Raw genomic sequence first — 17,975 nt, 5'->3', positions numbered from 1 at the left:
ACTCCTTCATTTTGTTAGAAATAAAAAGAAATTAAATTTACAAGTTAACACAGTTTGAATACGTCAACAATGTAAAATTTTTATTAGAAAATGCTTAACAGACACATTCAATTTACCTTACACTAAATCAAATGTTCTCAACTCATGCACATTTTCAAGAAATTATGAGAAAAATAAAGTACAACTTAACACAGTTTAAATAAGTGAAAAAAACATTTACAATTTAATTTAGAAAATGCTTAACAGCTACATGCAATTAGCCTTACAATAAATCAAATGTTCTCGACTCTTGTATTTGTTTAGAAATACAAAGAAAAATAACGTACAAGTTAACACTGTTTAAATTCGTAATAAAATTTACAATTGAATTCAGGAAATGCTTAACAGTTACATACAATTAGCCTTACATTAAATCAAATGTTCTCGACTCTTGCTTTTTTATAAAGAAAAAGAAAGCTAACGTACAAGATAACACATTTTCAATACGTAAGAACATATACAATTTTATTAAGGAAATGCTTAGCATACACGTACAAGTTACATAACATTATCCGTTATTTATAAGAATTAAACATATTTTTTTGGCATTCCTCATTAAATTTCAATTTTATTTTGTTCTATTGGTTTAATTTTCTAAATACAATACATTAATAAAAAAAGAATATGTAAACGTAAGGTATAGTAGAAATAAGCAAAGAACCATAGCTTCATGACATACTGTAAGTAACATTAATATATAAACATATGATAACGAACGTGATAATTTTATAATGTAGTATAATCAATACAAGTAATAACCTTACTCTTTTATCTCTTCTTCTTCTTCTTTGAGGTCCGGAGAGCCTAATATCCTCCAGATTCATGGCATTTATCTATTTATTCAATTTCCAGGTTCACAGCAACAACAAAACAATAACATACATAGCCAATGAAAGAATACAAAATTGATGATTATAATAACAATACAAATATAAACGAAAACAACAACCAATGCATGGGGATTGCCCCAAAGAAATATTAATTTCTTAAGGCCTCTCCTCATTGGTTGCTGTTACTACTAAAATCTATATCCTCCACCGAAAATATACAAATTATTTATATGTTTTTACAAACAGAAATTTACCAGAATAATGTAAAGAATGTGGTAGGAATACAAAATAATAAGATTGCTCAAAATATTATTGTACTGTAGTAGGCATATCGGGAAGATGACAGTGTAAGACATTTTCAAATGGCTTATCTGACCAAAGTATGAATAAAGTAGGCAGCTAAAGAACGGACAAGTTTTCAAAACATGAAGAAATGTGTTTAAACGGAACGTACGCCCTGATATTATGTATAGAAGGACAATTGAGAGGGAATATTCAATTTAAAGTTTGAGAAAAATCCGAAAGTTACGCATTTTTAAAGTTCCGATCAATCAAACACAAGTTGCCAGCTGTGTGATGAATCCTGCGACGTTATCTCCCATTTTATCTGAACAACAAATCAGTCATTTTTAGTTTACTTTCCGAAAAAATGTTTAGTTATACATGCGCCCTTAATATAATCATTGCAAATACTTTTACTGATACCAGCTTATTATCATTTTGTATTTTCTAAGTAGACAAGAGTATTTAAAACGATTTCGTGATTAAAACAAAAACATGTAATATCAGTCAATTTGGCTTGGGAAGGTGCTGTAAGTAAAGAATATTTCACTACAAAACGGATGGACAAATAAACCAGTCTGTTGTATATGTATTATGTAGGAGACAAATTAAAGAGAACTAGTCGCTCATGATTTGACGGAGACTTTTGTACCTTTTAAAGAATATAATCTAGTATAGTGTCTGTGCACAGCTTATAATGATTTAATATGGTTCTTTTGACAAAGTAACCACACATAATCGAGTATTGGACGACAGAGTGAAAATAACATTATGTTTAGGATTACTAGATTTCGAATTTCGAGTATTGACTGTATGACGCTTAAAACCAGTCATTTCAGAACATTTAATCACCGTGCTCCTTAGTTGGTGTGACGAACTTAAGTCATGTGATATAACAAAAACTTTTTCCCATCACGTTCTTCGTTTTTGCTCTTTTCTTCTAATTCTTTCTAGCCTGGGAAGAATCTGTCCCTCAGGTCCAACAGCCCAGCCCTGGTGAGGGCATCCTTCAGCCTGTCCCGTTGCTCTATGACTGCTGTTCTTGCCCTCCAATCCATCAGCATCTGACGGGTTCCTTTAGCCGTAAGGTGACCTTCCAACCTGTTAAGCTCGTGATACCGTGACTGTGACCCCTGTGTGATTTCCAGAGTGTGCATTAACCTTTCAAGGTGTTCATCAGTCTCGATTTCTTCGGCGATATCGTAGAGAAGTTTGTCGTCAAACCTACTTGGTGTAGCTGGTAGTCTTGTGGATAAAAAATGTGAGGGATTCTTTAGATAACGTGAGCATGGTGTATTCTATGTGATAGTAAACTACAACTCGCCTTCCCCTCTCATTTCCTCTACCCGTTTAAAAAAGTATTTATATCTAAATTTAGATAAGTCTCAGAGGGTGAAAATATCATTACTACGCAAAACCAAAAGGGGTCGCCATATTTTTCATTTGGTGACTATTAGAAACACCTCCAAAATGGCTAACAGCGGATTTTGCAAACCTTAGTTAAAAATACTTCTTATTTATAATTGCCCTTAACAATTATTTCAATAAGCGAGTTCGTAAATAGCTTCGGAACGCATGGCCCCAAAATATCCACAGATCTTTTACACGATGGATACGTCCAACTTGTGCATTCCAGAATAATCACCGTAGAAGTGATGGGGGTGCTTCATGAATACCTTTTGTTTGTACCTTGAGAAGAATATTTCCACCTGTGTATTAGATAAATGTACTGTAGGTGCATAAATGAATACTGATTACAAAACATTCATGAGCTCGATACCAGTATTCGTCTCAAATGGTTTTACAATTCATGAATGAATGACCTTTATCTGCCCATGCGCAAATCCTAATTACGAACTCGCTTATTGTTCATCAAAATATCTAATTGAACAAACTTTAACAAAGAGGCCATATCCATCTGCATGCAACATGCAAGGCATTACTTTTTTGCTACATGTCTTTTTAAAGAGTCAACATTAGTCCAAGTATTATGTTTGGATATTCCAAGACCTGTTCCTATGTCGGTCTTTTGACACATCGGTTCTGTTCCACACCCTTGATCGTAATGCAATGAAATCAAAGTTCTCTCTCTGATCTTGTTATGGGTTATTAGCGGGAGCACTGTCGGGTATCTTGTTGCATGCTCTTATGGTGGGCAAAGCATGCCAATATTCGTACAACTATACAATTATACGACTTTATGAATATACAACTAGACGTCACTCCACCCATCCAATCAGAACGCAGAAAATTTTACAACTTTACAACTTTACAACTATACGACTATATGACTAAACGACCATACGTATATCCATCCATCGAAGTACCCTTGAAGCAACAGCGTGTGGGCCGAAGTACCATAATACTGTACAACTATACGACTTAACGACTATACGTCTATCCAGCCATCGGATAGACGTATGATTTTAATCATTAATAATACTGTAATTTTATTATGTCTTACTCCGTTCTCATTCGTTTCTTCGGAGACGCCGATGACTCTGTAGACGACGATGTGGCCCCCTCTGGTTCCAATGAAGTTGCAGTGAAAGGCCATGATCTGCACAAAGAAAGGAACAGGATAAAATTGGTTACACTCTGCGAAATCTAGTCCTTACTCTCAGTTATACCGTTAATTTTTCGAAATAATTAAATTGCTAGGGACCCTTTAATAGTAATAATAATAATCTGGTATTATATTTATTTATTTATCTATTTATTTATTAGTTTTTTTTAGTAGGGTGGCTCCATCATTAGTAAAACACAGTTTTCCTTGATACGAAATATCATCTCCTAGCGTTTTACAATGCCTTTGCTAAACCAACCATAATTGCTTGGAAAATTGCTTGGAAGGGTTCCAAAGGAAGCTGATATACAAATTAATTAATCAAAACTCAATTAAAACTACATCACCTTCAGCTAAACCCTTAACAACGCTGAAGGTTAATACTAGCAGTGGCGAAGATCTGGCCTTAGCCTCGAAGGCAAGGGGGAGGGAGTGATTTCCTGACGTGCACAGGCGGCCCTTCAGGGGGTGGCACATTACCCCACTTTGTCAAGTACCTAAAGGTGCCCCATCCCCTTTCACCTCTTATAAGTGCCCATTTTTGTTTTACAACTGCCCCTTTTGCCTCGATAAGTGTCTCATTTCCTTTGCAATAAGTGTCCATTTTCTCCTCTCATAAGTGACCTTTTTACTCTCCAGTTAGTGAACCTTTTCAGGTACAAGAATTGCCCGTTAACACTTTCGATAAATGCCCTCTTTACCTCTGATAATTGCCCTATTTATATTTGAAAGGTATCCCTTTTACTTTGTAAGATGTGCCCCCTTCTTCTGTTTTAGAGCTACACCTTTTTAACTCGGATAAGTGCACCTTTTATTTACACATGTGCCTTTTCCCCTTTCTAATGAGGGCCCCCCCCTTTTTTTTTTTTACACGTGCCCCTCTTTATTCTTAATAAATGCTCTTTTTCCATCTTATAGGTGCCTTTTCGCCTTGTGATAAATACCCCTTTTAATCTCTTATATGTGTCCCGTTAATTGTAACATATGCCTCTTTTTCTTGTTCATAAGAGCTGATGAGTTTGAGGGTCTTGGTAAGTGTCATTTTTAACTTCTGATAAATGCATCTATCAAAATCTGATGGGTGCCCCTTTTCCGTCGACAAATGTCCATTTCCCATTCTCATAATTGCCCTTTTTCATCTCTGGTGAGTACCTCTTTTCAGGTGTAAGAAGTGCTCCATTTTCCCCTTTGATAATTCCCTTTTGTACTTTGATACGTGCTCTTTTTCTTTTATAATAAGTGTATGTATCCCTTTCGATTAGTGTGCCCTTTTCCTAAGAGTAATTTCCCCCCCAATGCTCGCTCGCTATGTTCGCTCGCATTTATAGACGGTAGTATGGAATCAATGAGGGACATTCTTGTACAAACAGCTGAAGGGACATTACCTAACAAGGAAAAGTAAAGTAAACAGAGATGGACGACAGAGGAGATCCTATCAAAGACGAGTAAAAGGCAGAAGATCAAAGGCAGAGATGGAATTGAATACAGAGAGTTGGGTAGAGAAACTCACGACCACTGCACAATAGCTAAAGAGGAATGGCTGAACAAACAGTGCGCCGAGATAGAGAAAAGTTTTAATCCAATCAATACCATGGTTTTTAAGAAGGTAAATGATTGAAAAGAAACTTCGGAGCCTCAAGTCGGGATGCATCAAAGCAGAGGATGGGTCAGCAGGCGCGCCGGAAGCAGTTTGGGATTGGGGGGGGGGGGGGCAAACATTCCAGGGGGCTCACCTTCCAGGGGCAGTGACGTAATGAGCAAAAACCTTTGGAAGGGGTAGGGGGCAGAAGAAAAATCTGCATCACAACCACTCTTATACGTTACATGCAGGCCCCGCGGAACGTTTTGCAAAGTGGAGTATTAACGATCAGGTAGAGCGTAAATTGGCTTGGGGTCCAGGGTCTGAGCCTCGGCAGGGGGTCAAGGGCCTGAGCCCCCGGAAGCTCATGGATTTTAGTCATTAAATTACAGCCAGATAAGCATATTTAGATACCTTATTTGTGACACTGGCAGGTCACTAATTCGCGGGGAGTCCAGGGAGGAGAGCCCCCGGAAGCTCAGGGGTTTTAGGTATTTAATTACGATTATATGAGCATCCAGGGGCCCTCTTTAAGACCATTGATGTGATCCAGGGGGCAGAGCCCCCGGAAGCTCAGAGGTTAAAATATTTAACTACGGTCAGATGAGCATCCAGGGGCCGCCTTAGGGCCCTTTGTGGGGTCCAGGTGGCAGAGCCCACGGAAGCTCGGGGGTTTTAGGTATTTAATTACGGTCAGGTCAGCATCCAGGGGCCGCCTTAGGGCCCTTGGTGGGGTCCAAGGGGCAGAGCCCCGGAAGTTCACGGGTTTCGGTTATTTAATTACGGTTAGATGAGCATATTTAGATACCTTATTTGTGACACTGGCAGGTCACTAATTCGCGGGGAGTCCAGGGAGGAGAGCCCCCGGAAGCTCAGGGGTTTTAGGTATTTAATTACGGTTATATGAGCATCCAGGGGCCCTCTTTAAGACCATTGATGTGATCCAGGGGGCAGAGCCCCCGGAAGCTCAGAGGTTAAAATATTTAACTACGGTCAGATGAGCATCCAGGGGCCGCCTTAGGGCCCTTTGTGGGGTCCAGGTGGCAGAGCCCACGGAAGCTCGGGGGTTTTAGGTATTTAATTACGGTCAGGTGAGCATCCAGGGGCCGCCTTAGGGCCCTTGGTGGGGTCCAAGGGGCAGAGCCCCGGAAGCTCACGGGTTTCGGTTATTTAATTACGGTTAGATGAGCATCCAGGGGCCCTCTTTAAGGCCATTGATGTGGTCCAAGGGGCAAAGCCCCTAGAAGCTCAGAGGTTTAAATATTTAACTACGGTCAGATGAGCATCCAGGGCCGCCTTAGGGCCCTTTGTGGGGTCCAGGGGGCAGAGCCCCCGGAAGCTCAGGGGTGTTGGGTATTAATTACGGTCAGATGAGCATCCATGGGCTGCCTTAGGGCCCTTGATGTGGTCCAGGGGGCAGATCCCCCGGAAGTTCGGGGGGTTTAGGCATTTAATTACGGTCAGATGAGCATACTTTGATACCTCATTTGTGACATTGGCAGGTCACCTTTTTTTTTTCTCTCTCTCTTCCTTTCTTTTTTTTATATGTGATTTAATTCAAGTCTTTATTATTGTTATGTTCTTTTGGGTTAAAAATACAACCATCTTTACCTCCTTTAATGCTTTTTTTTTTGGAGGGGGGGGGGGGGGTTTGGGGGGCAAAAATGCGTTTTGACCCCCCACTTCCGGGGCCTATGTGGGTCAGTACTGGTTTAAAAGGAAGAGATAATGAACAGATGGACTGAGTACATTGGCGAGCTTTTTGATGATATAAGAAAAGAACCTCCACATTGTGCAGGATCTATTGAAGGATCTAGGATTCTGCTCTCAGAAGTGTGGTCGGCGATCAGTATGATGAAGAGGAACGAAGCTGCTGGTAGTAGTGATGGAGATGGTCGAGGCATTGGAGAACTAGGGTGTCATGAAACAAACTGGAGTCATAAATAAGATCTATGATGATGGAAAGTCCACTTCAAATGTTATTAAGTTAAACCGAAAATGGATTTTTTTTTTGCCCCATTGATCGTGAGTCCGGCAGCCACTGGTCAGCGCCAGATCGACGATGCTCTATCCATTAGTGTTGAACGCCAAACAAGGTAGCAGCAACTCCGTCTTTTAACGTCTTTTGGTATGACGCGGCCGGGGTTCGAACCTAAGGACCTCCCGGTTGTGAGGCGGACGCTCTACTAACTGAGCCAACACACCGGTGACACTTCCCAAGAAACCAGGAGCAGTGGAATGCGGGCAAATTAGAATCATCAGTCTCATGAGCCATATCACAAAGATAATATTGCGAGTTCTACTTCAGAGAGCAAGGAATCACCTAACTCCAGATATCAGTGTGCAGCTTGGTTTTGTCAAGGATGCTGGAACTAGAAATGCTGTTTTTGTTCTGCAGTCTACAGCAGAAAGGGCCGTGGAAATGCAGACAGATGTTTTCCTGTTATTATACAAAAGCCTTCGATAAAGTAAGACACAATCGGCTATTTGAAGACTTAACCACGATTGGACTAGACACAAAGGATGTAAAGTTATTGCAAAATCTGTATTGGGAGCAAACAGCATGTGTTAGAGTGGAAAGAGAATTAAGTGACAACATCAACATCAAGAGGGTGTTCGGCAAGGATGTGTCATGTCTCCAGATCTCTTTACTATTATTACAGTGAGTTGATACTTAGAAACGTAGAACAGGAAAGAGGATTCAAAGTAGGAGGACATAATATCAAAAACATACGGTATGCAGATGATACTATATTAATCGCAGAATCAGAGAAGGACCTGCAGCGAACTTTTGATGTTGTCGTCAGGGAAAGTGACAAGAAAAGATTATCGCTAAATTACAAGAAAACGGAATGCATAATTATTACTAAGAAGGGAGGAATACCATGCTCTCTTAAGATCAACAACAATCTAATATAACATGCCACTACTGTTATTTATCTAGGAACTACAATTACAGACGATACAAGAGGCGATCAAGAAATCAAGAGAAGGATTGCACTTGCAAAATCAACTTTCTCCAAGTTAGAAAACATATTGAAGAATAAGAAGCTGAAGATGAAGACGAGACTCCGTGTACTCAATTGATATGTGTATTCAGTTCTGATGTATGGACGTGAAGCTTGGACCCTGACATCAGACCTAAGAAAGCGACTGAAAAGTTGTGAAGTTTGGTTCGTGAGAAGGATGCTTAGAATTTCATGGACAGAAAGAGTTTCTAATGATGAGGTATTTGCCATGGCAGAAACAAGACGAAAGCTTCTGAATAATATAAGAGGTCGACAGCTGAGCTTCTTGGGTCATGTTATTCGAAAGAACTGTTTGGAAAATCTTGCACCGACTGGAAGAATAGAGGGGAGAAGGAGAAGTGGTAGAAGGAGGATTCTGTGGATGAGTAGCTTAAGGAGTGGGATATCTGAAAGTGGAATTGATCTCGGGGAGAATGAAATACTTCATAGAATATGGAACAGAGAGTTGTGGCATTCCATAGTCGCCAACGTCTCGGAACATGGCACGTAAAGAAGAAGAAGATTATTATATGTTACTCACCAAAGACCTTATCAGTATTACGTTATGAGACTGTGCTTGTAACCCCAGTCTTATTTTCGCACTGCGACCTCCCATTTTGTTCTCTTACACGCACAGTGTGTGTGTGGGGGGGGGGGGAGGGTCTAAGGGGGATACCCTCCTTTGAAGAAAAGTCCATAATTACCCAACAAGATACTAGGAAGTGTTTTCATTTATCTCTCTTGCGGACCTAAACAAACTAAAAACACATTTATATATGAAGTTCAAAAGTTATGGAATATTTTAAGTAGTGAAATAAAAAAAATGCTCCGTCGATTAATACTTTTAAGAAAAAAGTGAAATATTTTACAATCTTATAGACCTTTTTTTTTTTAACTATGTAGCAGTTTATTTTTCCCCGTCCTCGTGTATTTTGTTTATTTTTTGTGTTTTTCGTGTTTTTTGTCTTGTTATTCTTATTAAAACAACAAGACTTACTCGATGACTAAAAACAGACTTTGATTCATTATGTTACCCCTCTCGTGCACATCCCCTTTTTACAGCGCATTTCTCCTTCCTCATCATCTTCCCTACCCCACAAGCAGCCCATATCGTTTAGTGTAAAATACTCCCTTGTCCCGTTCCCGTCTCTATTGCCCCCCCTTCCCCACACCTGTTTGTAGTTTAACATAAGAATTTGTAATTTTAAGTACCATTGGAGGGATCCTTAATCTTACAAGTATTGATTTTGAGAGGACCCCTCTACTTCAAGTATATATTTCTTAATTGCTGTAAATGATTATAGTTGATTTGTAATTCGACTGCATTGAGAAAGAAACGGTGTGGAATTGATCAGAAAAAAGTTGATAATGTAGCATATAAGTATTGGTGTGTACTGCAAGGTTCTTGAATCATGAAAACGATGGGATAATTTGGCCCAATCTTGGTTAAAGTAACAAGCCCTGTATTCTTCACCTCTCCCTAGAACTCAACCTTCTCTCTAAAGCTCTTTACGCTGAGCCTTTTATCATAAACATCTGCATAGCATTGAGGTATGATTATAAAGGTCACCCACCCATCCCACCCCACCCCTCCTTGGCCAAATTTGGGGGATATATCTCCCCCTCCCCCCCCCCCGGATCTCCGCCTTTATGAATACTAGGAACACATTCTTTATTACGGAAGGTAATTAATACATTTATAGTAAATCAGCGCTGAAATCGGCGATGTCAATCGTCTATAAATTTACTACCGTCTGTTTCACTCAATTTTATTAGGCTCTGACAATAATTATCAGAATAAATTCTGTACCAGCAACATGACTTTATGAAAGATCGAAAAACTCCGTTATCTTTTCTCTAACGACTGAAAAATGACGAATCGCTCATTTTGTACCCAACAACTTGGGTAAATGAAACACTGTACTTGCAAAACTCGAACTGTTTAATTAGAAAAAAGACAAATTGTGCTAATAACGAATATTTCTTCGCAATATTTTTAATTATGTCTTTTTTACAAGTTTTTGATTATTTTTTAGTTTGCAAATTTCTGCCACATCATGTAAGATTAAGATATTACCATAACTGAAACTGTACTTTTATTATGACTTACTTTGATCCGATTTGTGCCATATCTCTTCTTTCTAAAGGCGCTGATGACTCCGTAGATGACGATGCGGCCCCTTCTGGATCCATTGAAGTTGCAGTAGAAGGCGGTTGTCTGAAAAGAAGGAAAGGTTTTAAGTTGGTTGCTCTCTGCGAAATATAATCCCCACTCTCAGTTATACTGATATGTATTGGAAGTGTTTAAATGCTCTGGAGGCTTTACTCAACCAACCATAGATCATATAAATATGAAAGGGTGCCAAAGGGAGCTGAGTTCAAAAAAAAAATAAAAAAATTAACTATAAAATCAAAAATATATCAGTGTATAATACAACCGTAAGATATCGGACTGACACCGAAATAGGTTGAAAAGTGTTGTACCTCGTGCAAAGTATCAGTTCCCTCTCTGATCTTCCACGGAACGAAGGTGACAGCCAAACACGCTGCCGAGAGATCTCTTTAACTCTTATCATGCCATAGGGCTAATCCCCATTGTGCCAAGCCCCAAATCCCTCAGTGCCAAGTTTATATTGAGATAATCTGATTAACGCGATGGTTCTATGAATATGCAAAACACACAGCACACTACAATGAGCATGAACAATGACTGCTACTACGACATGTACGAATGGTGTGCACGCACGCACATGGCACCATATCAGTGGTTTGCTCGCATGACCAAAGCACTATAACGATAGCGTGCATGCAGCCACATGGCAGGCTATGAGTTAAAGAGAGCATACCTTATATAAATAAGCAGTGAAGTCATGCTACTGCATAACATAATCCCTCCATTCAAGGGCAGATGTGCACAATTTTGGAGATTTTGTTATTTGATTAAACGTGATTGTGTTAATTTGCAAGTTATCATCGAATGGTATTTGTCAGGGTCTCGATAATTTACTTACATTGTAGAAGCTTTATCACCATCTGCATTGAGACAAACAAATAAATAGATAGACATATACAATTAATACCTATATAGATCAATACAATAGCTTTCTTTTAAACAAACTTAAAGTGCTTGGGAAATTTAGATCATCGCAAAATTCGCTACAACAAGAAAAATTCATTTTAAACGTTATAGATGAAACATATTTATAAGCCCATAAAAGAACGATTACTTTTTCCCACGAAAATCATATACAATACGGGTCACGCTACTAAGGATATTTTATATCTACAATGCTAACGATTATCATTTTAAAAGATCGACAAGCAAAAGTGAGTGTTTTTTATTCTTCGTTTATCATTAAATAAGTTGAAAGACTGACCAGATGTCTAATAGAAAACGAAGACAATTTTGAAGTAAAAACACAAACAATAATGGGGAATTCATTGCAGCGTAGTTTAGTGAAATGAGAGAGAGAGAGAGAGAGAAAGAGAAAAGCTAATGAAATGTACGTTTGAATGTAAATTAACATCAATGGTATTTTTCATGTAAGGAGACCAAGATATAAACCTGAGAATTTCGCTTTGAAGGCATGTCCCTCGTCACAATGAGGATGAAAGTTGAACTTGAAATGTACATCGGCATTCCCAGTCGCTTTCACCAAAAAAGTGACAACGTTTCGATCCAATCTATAGAGATCATTTAGTGATATGGTCTTCATGTGTGAGATAAAAACAAACACAGGAAATAAAGAAAACAAACATAGGAAAACTTTCAAGAAATCAACATAAAATTATTTAAATAGCGTATTGCATTGCATGTAGAAATCACGTTCAGATTATTTTTGTAAATTCCAAAATTATATAAAGTTAACATAAAAAGAATACCAAGGAGTAAGGATTTAAAATCGGAATTGTGTAGTAATAATTTTTCATTTCTTCGTTCCTCTCAACCCCCCCCCCCCCGCCATCCTTGATAACATCACACGATTTCCCTGGATTTTAAACCATGCGTCCTTAAATGAGCCAGCGTATAAATTGTTCACGTACCTTTTCGTTCTCGGTGACATGACCGCTGTCGACCTCGCATCTGATCTTTAGTTCGCCTTTCTCCCAGAGCACGAACATTTTCTTTGTCGGAGCCATCTTGCGATAATCGAGCTTTTCTTCCTCTGTTTCGATCAGCTAATTATATCGATTTTGTACAGCGAAGAAATAGAAATTTGCAAAAAGGACGAAAGAAGATACGTTGAATATTTGTGCCTTTTTATCATCGATTACATCAATTTATCCTGCATTTCCTTTTTGAATAGTTTCGCTCAATTTTGAAAAAGATGCATCATATATTGGTACACCTTGGAAATTTGATACTTTGGTAATGTTCGAATTCTATAATTAAAGGTGGACTGATTGAATAAGGGCCTTTGTTGAATACGATTGGATGTAAGTTTAACTATGTCACAGTATCAAGAAATAAAGATCGAGACGAATATGATTTTCACATATTTGAACAAATACAATTCTTTATAAGGGTACGAATAATTCAGTCTGTAACTTCATATATATATGAATAACCTTACATGTTGTATTAACAGGACATCTCTATATAAAATTTAATGATACAATAACAGGACATTATACACAAATGCTATATCACCCTAACCCTGACGCTAACCCAACCATAACCCTTACTCTACATTTAAAACAATACAAATAATTAAACTAATGACTAGTGACTTCTTTGGTTATTGAATCATGTACATATTTAATGTATAATTTAACTTTCATTTAATTTTCACGTTAAAATTTGTATTACCTGAATGTACGATCTATTACATGTAAGGTACATAGGAATTGCGTATCATTATTGTTGTCTGTAACTAATTATTTTCATGTATCAGGCATAAATGCTCATTTCTATTCCGCCCTATCTCCATTTCCTTCTTTTCTAAGCACATAGGGACTCTCTTTGTGTTAGTGATATGCGCTATACAAATAACGTTCATTATTATCATAATTATTAAACCGATTGTTTCTTTGGAGGCCTTTCGGTTTCCTCTGGCTGCAAACGTACGTAGAGGGCATTATTGATCAATCGTACCGTCTCACACGGCCATGTTACGGACCTGCGGATGCCTGCGTATATTTGGATAATGAAAATGCGTAATTTTTAACCCCAATACGGAAATTTGAGCAAAAGTTACCTATATTCTGCGGACGATACGGATTAGTTACGGATGTTACGTATGAATTACGGATGTTACGGGTAAAACCTGCGGATGAACCCATCCGCTGCCAACCCGCTGACACATGTTACTGACGACTTACGGATGACTTACAGATTTTACGGATGACTTACGGACGATACGGATGACTTACGGACGATACGGATAAGTAAAGGCCCGGTCCCACTGCACTTACGGATGCAAAGAGGATGTAAAACGTAAAAAAATCTTGCCATCCGTTGGAAAACGCTATGCATCCATTCCGTACTCTTTGCATACGTGTTTCATACGCTCTATCCATCGAGCATCCGTCCACTGTGATTTCATCCGCGCAAAAAGTTTTGAGCTGCACAAAACTTTTAGAACGGATGAACTTCCGCCGTGTACGATGTAAATCCGCGACAAATACGAGCAACAAACGTTCTATGTCCGTTATCATCCGTTAAACGTCCGCTGTATCCTCTCTGCATCCTCTGGGCATCCTCGCAACTCACATCCGCTGCAGCTGAAAACGGAAAGAGGGAGGAAAGATAAGGTACATGGAACGTCTATACATCGTTAGTAGCACGGAAATAGAAAGGATGTAAGCGTATTCATCTCGTATATAAAATATTCAAAGCTGTCATCCACTTCCATCCGCTTTTATCCGCTAGGCTTCCGATGAACATCCGTTTAACATCCCCGCTACATACAACCCACATCCGTTATTTTCCGTACTGTTTTCGCAAATTTTCGCAAATTTTGTCCATTTCTGGAGCGGATGAAAACGGATGGAGCCACCCGCGAAATTTTGCTCGTCCGCTGTATCCTTTATGCAAACGTTTTGTGACCGTCGGCCAGTGGGACCGGGCCATTACGCTCGTGTCTGCGCATGTCGGCTTCCTCTGGCGTCCGCACCATCCGCATATAAACCCACGTGGTTCGGAGCTTGCTTCAGTCGCATTTCATCAAGTCTGAGATCTAGTTCCAGTTATTCAACAGTTTCTTCTCCATCTTTTTGGACTTTCGTGTGCATCATGTCTGGCAGAAGAAGTAGCAGAAAAACCAGGAAGAATCCTCCAGTGAGTGAGCAGCCACAACAGCCTCCCCAGGCAGAGGAAGAGGCTCAAAAGGTAGAAGAAGAGGGACCATCCCTGGCAGAGCTGACGGTTCCCCCACCCCCCAAAGATGACCGTGGCAAGGGACGTGGAAAAAAGGGCAAGGCAAGGGACAAGAGGAAGCGTAGAGGTAAAAAACATCTCTTATTTTATCTTTTTTTAGTGCCATTTATCTTTTTAGTGCCACTTTTTTTAGTGCCACTTAGTGCCAATTTGAAAATGGTGATTTTTGGAATTAAATTAGTGCCACAGATTTAAACATTTTTCAGCTTTGCTTGTTGGCTCTTAAACTTGTAAAATAATCCAATAAATAAAAAAAAAAACTTTGGGTTGGACTGGGGGGTGGGGATTTTTTAGGGTTTGGCTGGGGGTGGGGGTGGTCTCATATTTCCATGGTGATGGCAGCATTTATTATTTGACACATTTTCACTATGTTTCAGGTTATAATGAATAATTTCACTTTCAGGTTAATACTTGCTGCTTTATCCAATTTTGTTTAAAACTTTGTCATCTGTTTCTTTTCAGATTCCCATGAAGACAGTGATGCTGAGGAGGTCCAGTCGGAGGCAGCCCAGGAGGAGGCAGACTCGGAGGATGAGGCAGAGTCAGAGGTGCCTGTGACAGAGAAGAAGCGGAGGAAAGCCAAGGCCCCAGCTGTGAAGCTGACCCCAGAGCAGGAGGAGGACATCTCTGAGTGGCTCAAGCTGAACCCTTGGCTGTGGGACAAAAATGTAAGTTTTCAAAGTCTCCATTTTATTTTACAGCCCATTTCACCTGACTGGGTCCAAAAAATTGATACCTACTTTGCAAAGTTGCTAGCTGTGGAAGGTTGCAACTTTGCAATCTTGGTAATAAATATTGTCACCAGTCATGTGAAATATACACTGTAATTTAACAAGATTAAGTTGGACATGTTTACCTTGGCTAAAAACTTTGCAATGTTGGTAACAAATATTGTCACCATTCAGGTGAAATGCAATGTAATTTACAAGGTTATTCAGAGACAGACAACCTAGGCCACAGACTTTGCTTTTATTTGACTGTACTCATTTCAGGTACAATATTTAATGTTTAATGTTTAATATTTAATGTTTCTTTCTGTATGTTGCAGGAGAAGGACTATAGGCTCCGAGACACCAAGCAGGGCGGATGCAATGACAAGGCTGCAGAGATGGGTCTGACTGCAGCCGAGTTGCGGCGCCGTATCAAGACTCTGAAAGACATTGCTGTGAAGGCGCTGAAGCCTCCCCCCTCCGGTGCAGGTGGCAGGATCTGCACCCCCCAGCAGCAGAGATGTGTGGAGCTGTTTGGCTTTTTGGCCAAGAAGGTGGTGAGGAGGCCAGGCCGGACCACACTGAAAGTAAGTAATCATTTGGGGACGGAAATTAATTTTGTTCTTCATTTTTCATTGATTAGTATTTGTAAAAGCATTTTGCTCAATATTTTATTGGGTGAGGGAAAAAATCCTAATTTTATGTAAATCTGTCTTCTGTTTCCTGTATTTACAGGGAGTGCAGCCCAGACCTCTGGTGCAGGTGCAGGAGGAGGTCCAGGAGGAGGAGGAGGGCACGGACGAGGAGAGCCGGATAGAGCTGACTGGTGACATCCCACCACAGCCCCGGAGGAGGGACAGGAGGAGGGGGGCTGCCATCAAGGAGCATGAGGACCTGCTCGAGGCGATGAGGCGCAGTCTGGCTGATTCCTCAGCCATCACTCAGAGGGTGGAGAGTGCACTGGGGACTGCTGCCCCTCCCCCCACAGACCCGAGGCTGCTGGAGAGACACACATATGGCCAGTGGTTGATGTCCATCCTGCCCAGCATAGCTGATGACCACTGGTTTGCTTTCAGGCGGGACATCAACAAGATTGTGGACCACTTCCAGGAAATCAGTGTTACCAGTCAGAGGCCAGCTGCCCAGTCTGCTCAGTCAGCCCAGTCACTACAGACAGCACAGCAGGGTATGGCACTGTTCCACGCTATGGATCAACCAGCCACCCAGACCTCACAGCAGCAGCAGCAGCAGTTCTTCAAGGTGTGTTGAAAATCACTTTTAATCATTCTTTCTTTTTAATGATACATGCCAACAGTGCAAGTCTTCAACCTACCAAAGATGCCAAGTGATTTACAGCTAAAATGTAATTTTGCTTTAAAATTTCAAAGTTACCAATTTCAAATGTGTGTAATATTTGAAATGTATTTTATGACAGTACTGCCAGACAAAATCACAAAAGTTGTTATACAAATAAAAGCAAATGTGACTTTAATATTTGTTATCATTCTATTTGCAGCCTCCTTCTACCAGTCAGTTTGTCTCCACCTCCACCTCTTCCACTTCCTGTGAGCAGATGCCAGACTGGCAGAGGAAGTACCAGAGAGCAGACCAGGACTTCCTAATCCCTAAGGGGCAGACGACCTTCACCCCAGCCCAGCTCAGTTACCTCCCAGAACCCAACCAGGTGACCAGGATTGTCAGGGTGCAGCATGTGCCACATGCACATCAGCAGCAGCAGTTAGTTGTACCAGGAAAGTTGCCACAGAAGACTTTCGCACATTTACGCCCTGTTAGAGTGCCCACGGCAACTGCCACTGCCACCACCGGAGCTGCCGCCCTGTCTTTCAGTCCAGCTGTGAGGCAGGAGCGGTCTCAGTCAGCCCCCAGCATGCAGTCAAGCATGGACTTAGGTTCGAGCACCCCTGAAGCATCTCCATTGCCAGATCCGTCCCCTCAGTCGACGGGACTAGGAGATTCATTCAGCAGCCTCTTGAAGGACTTAGAGTGATGTGTGTTCTATCTTGTGAGACAGAGACTCTCCAGTATTATTTAAAATATGATTTGCAGAATACTTTGTTTTTATAAATGTTTACCATAATGTGCTTTGATAGATTTACAGACTGCTTGGAGATATACAGACTGTTTGCAGATATACAGACTGTTTTTTTTTCTTCAAAGAAAGTCTTTATTCAATATTTCTCCACAAATCATATAACGTCGGTGGGCGTCCAAAATCTCGTAAGTCTGTTTTTTTGGAAAACACTTATGAACTTTTAGAAGCAGTATCACTCGACTAATTATCTGTCAAAATCTCGTATACCATAGCCAATGGAAAAGTGGATTTCTAACCATGTGACAAGATGGTATACGAGATTTTTACAGATAATTAGTCGAGTGATACTGCTTCCAAAAGTTCGCAAAAGTGTTTTCCAAAAAAAAACGACTTACGAGATTTTGGACGCCCACCGACGATAATCAAATGCAAAATGCATGTAATACATTACAAACAATATTATACATGTATAGAAAACAAAATATAGCAAAACAAAATTTAAATAAGCTCGATGTGCCTCGACCCATCA

At 40.0% G+C, this 17,975-nt stretch overlaps 2 protein-coding genes across 2 annotated transcripts; one reads left to right on the top strand and one right to left on the bottom strand.

The window, feature by feature from the left end:
• Window positions 1–1,389: 1,389 nt before the first annotated feature.
• LOC105440628 lies at window positions 1,390–12,444 on the bottom strand. Its single transcript, XM_030993702.1, has 5 exons — window positions 12,349–12,444; window positions 10,415–10,522; window positions 5,103–5,149; window positions 3,616–3,711; window positions 1,390–2,396 (listed from the first exon to the last, which is right to left on the bottom strand). Exons 1-5 carry the CDS (start codon window positions 12,442–12,444, stop codon window positions 2,102–2,104), a joined length of 642 nt encoding a protein of 213 aa, XP_030849562.1. The 3' UTR covers window positions 1,390–2,101.
• Window positions 12,445–14,382: 1,938 nt separating this feature from the next.
• Window positions 14,383–17,401, top strand: LOC115927611. Its single transcript, XM_030993701.1, has 5 exons — window positions 14,383–14,750; window positions 15,146–15,351; window positions 15,732–15,980; window positions 16,129–16,653; window positions 16,910–17,401. Exons 1-5 carry the CDS (start codon window positions 14,540–14,542, stop codon window positions 17,399–17,401), a joined length of 1,683 nt encoding a protein of 560 aa, XP_030849561.1. The 5' UTR covers window positions 14,383–14,539.
• Window positions 17,402–17,975: the final 574 nt, after the last annotated feature.

Source organism: Strongylocentrotus purpuratus, unplaced genomic scaffold, assembly GCF_000002235.5.
Source record: "Strongylocentrotus purpuratus isolate Spur 01 unplaced genomic scaffold, Spur_5.0 spur5_scaffold_20, whole genome shotgun sequence".
NCBI lineage: Eukaryota > Metazoa > Echinodermata > Echinoidea > Camarodonta > Strongylocentrotidae > Strongylocentrotus > Strongylocentrotus purpuratus.
This window is presented reverse-complemented; position numbering and strand designations above follow the sequence as displayed.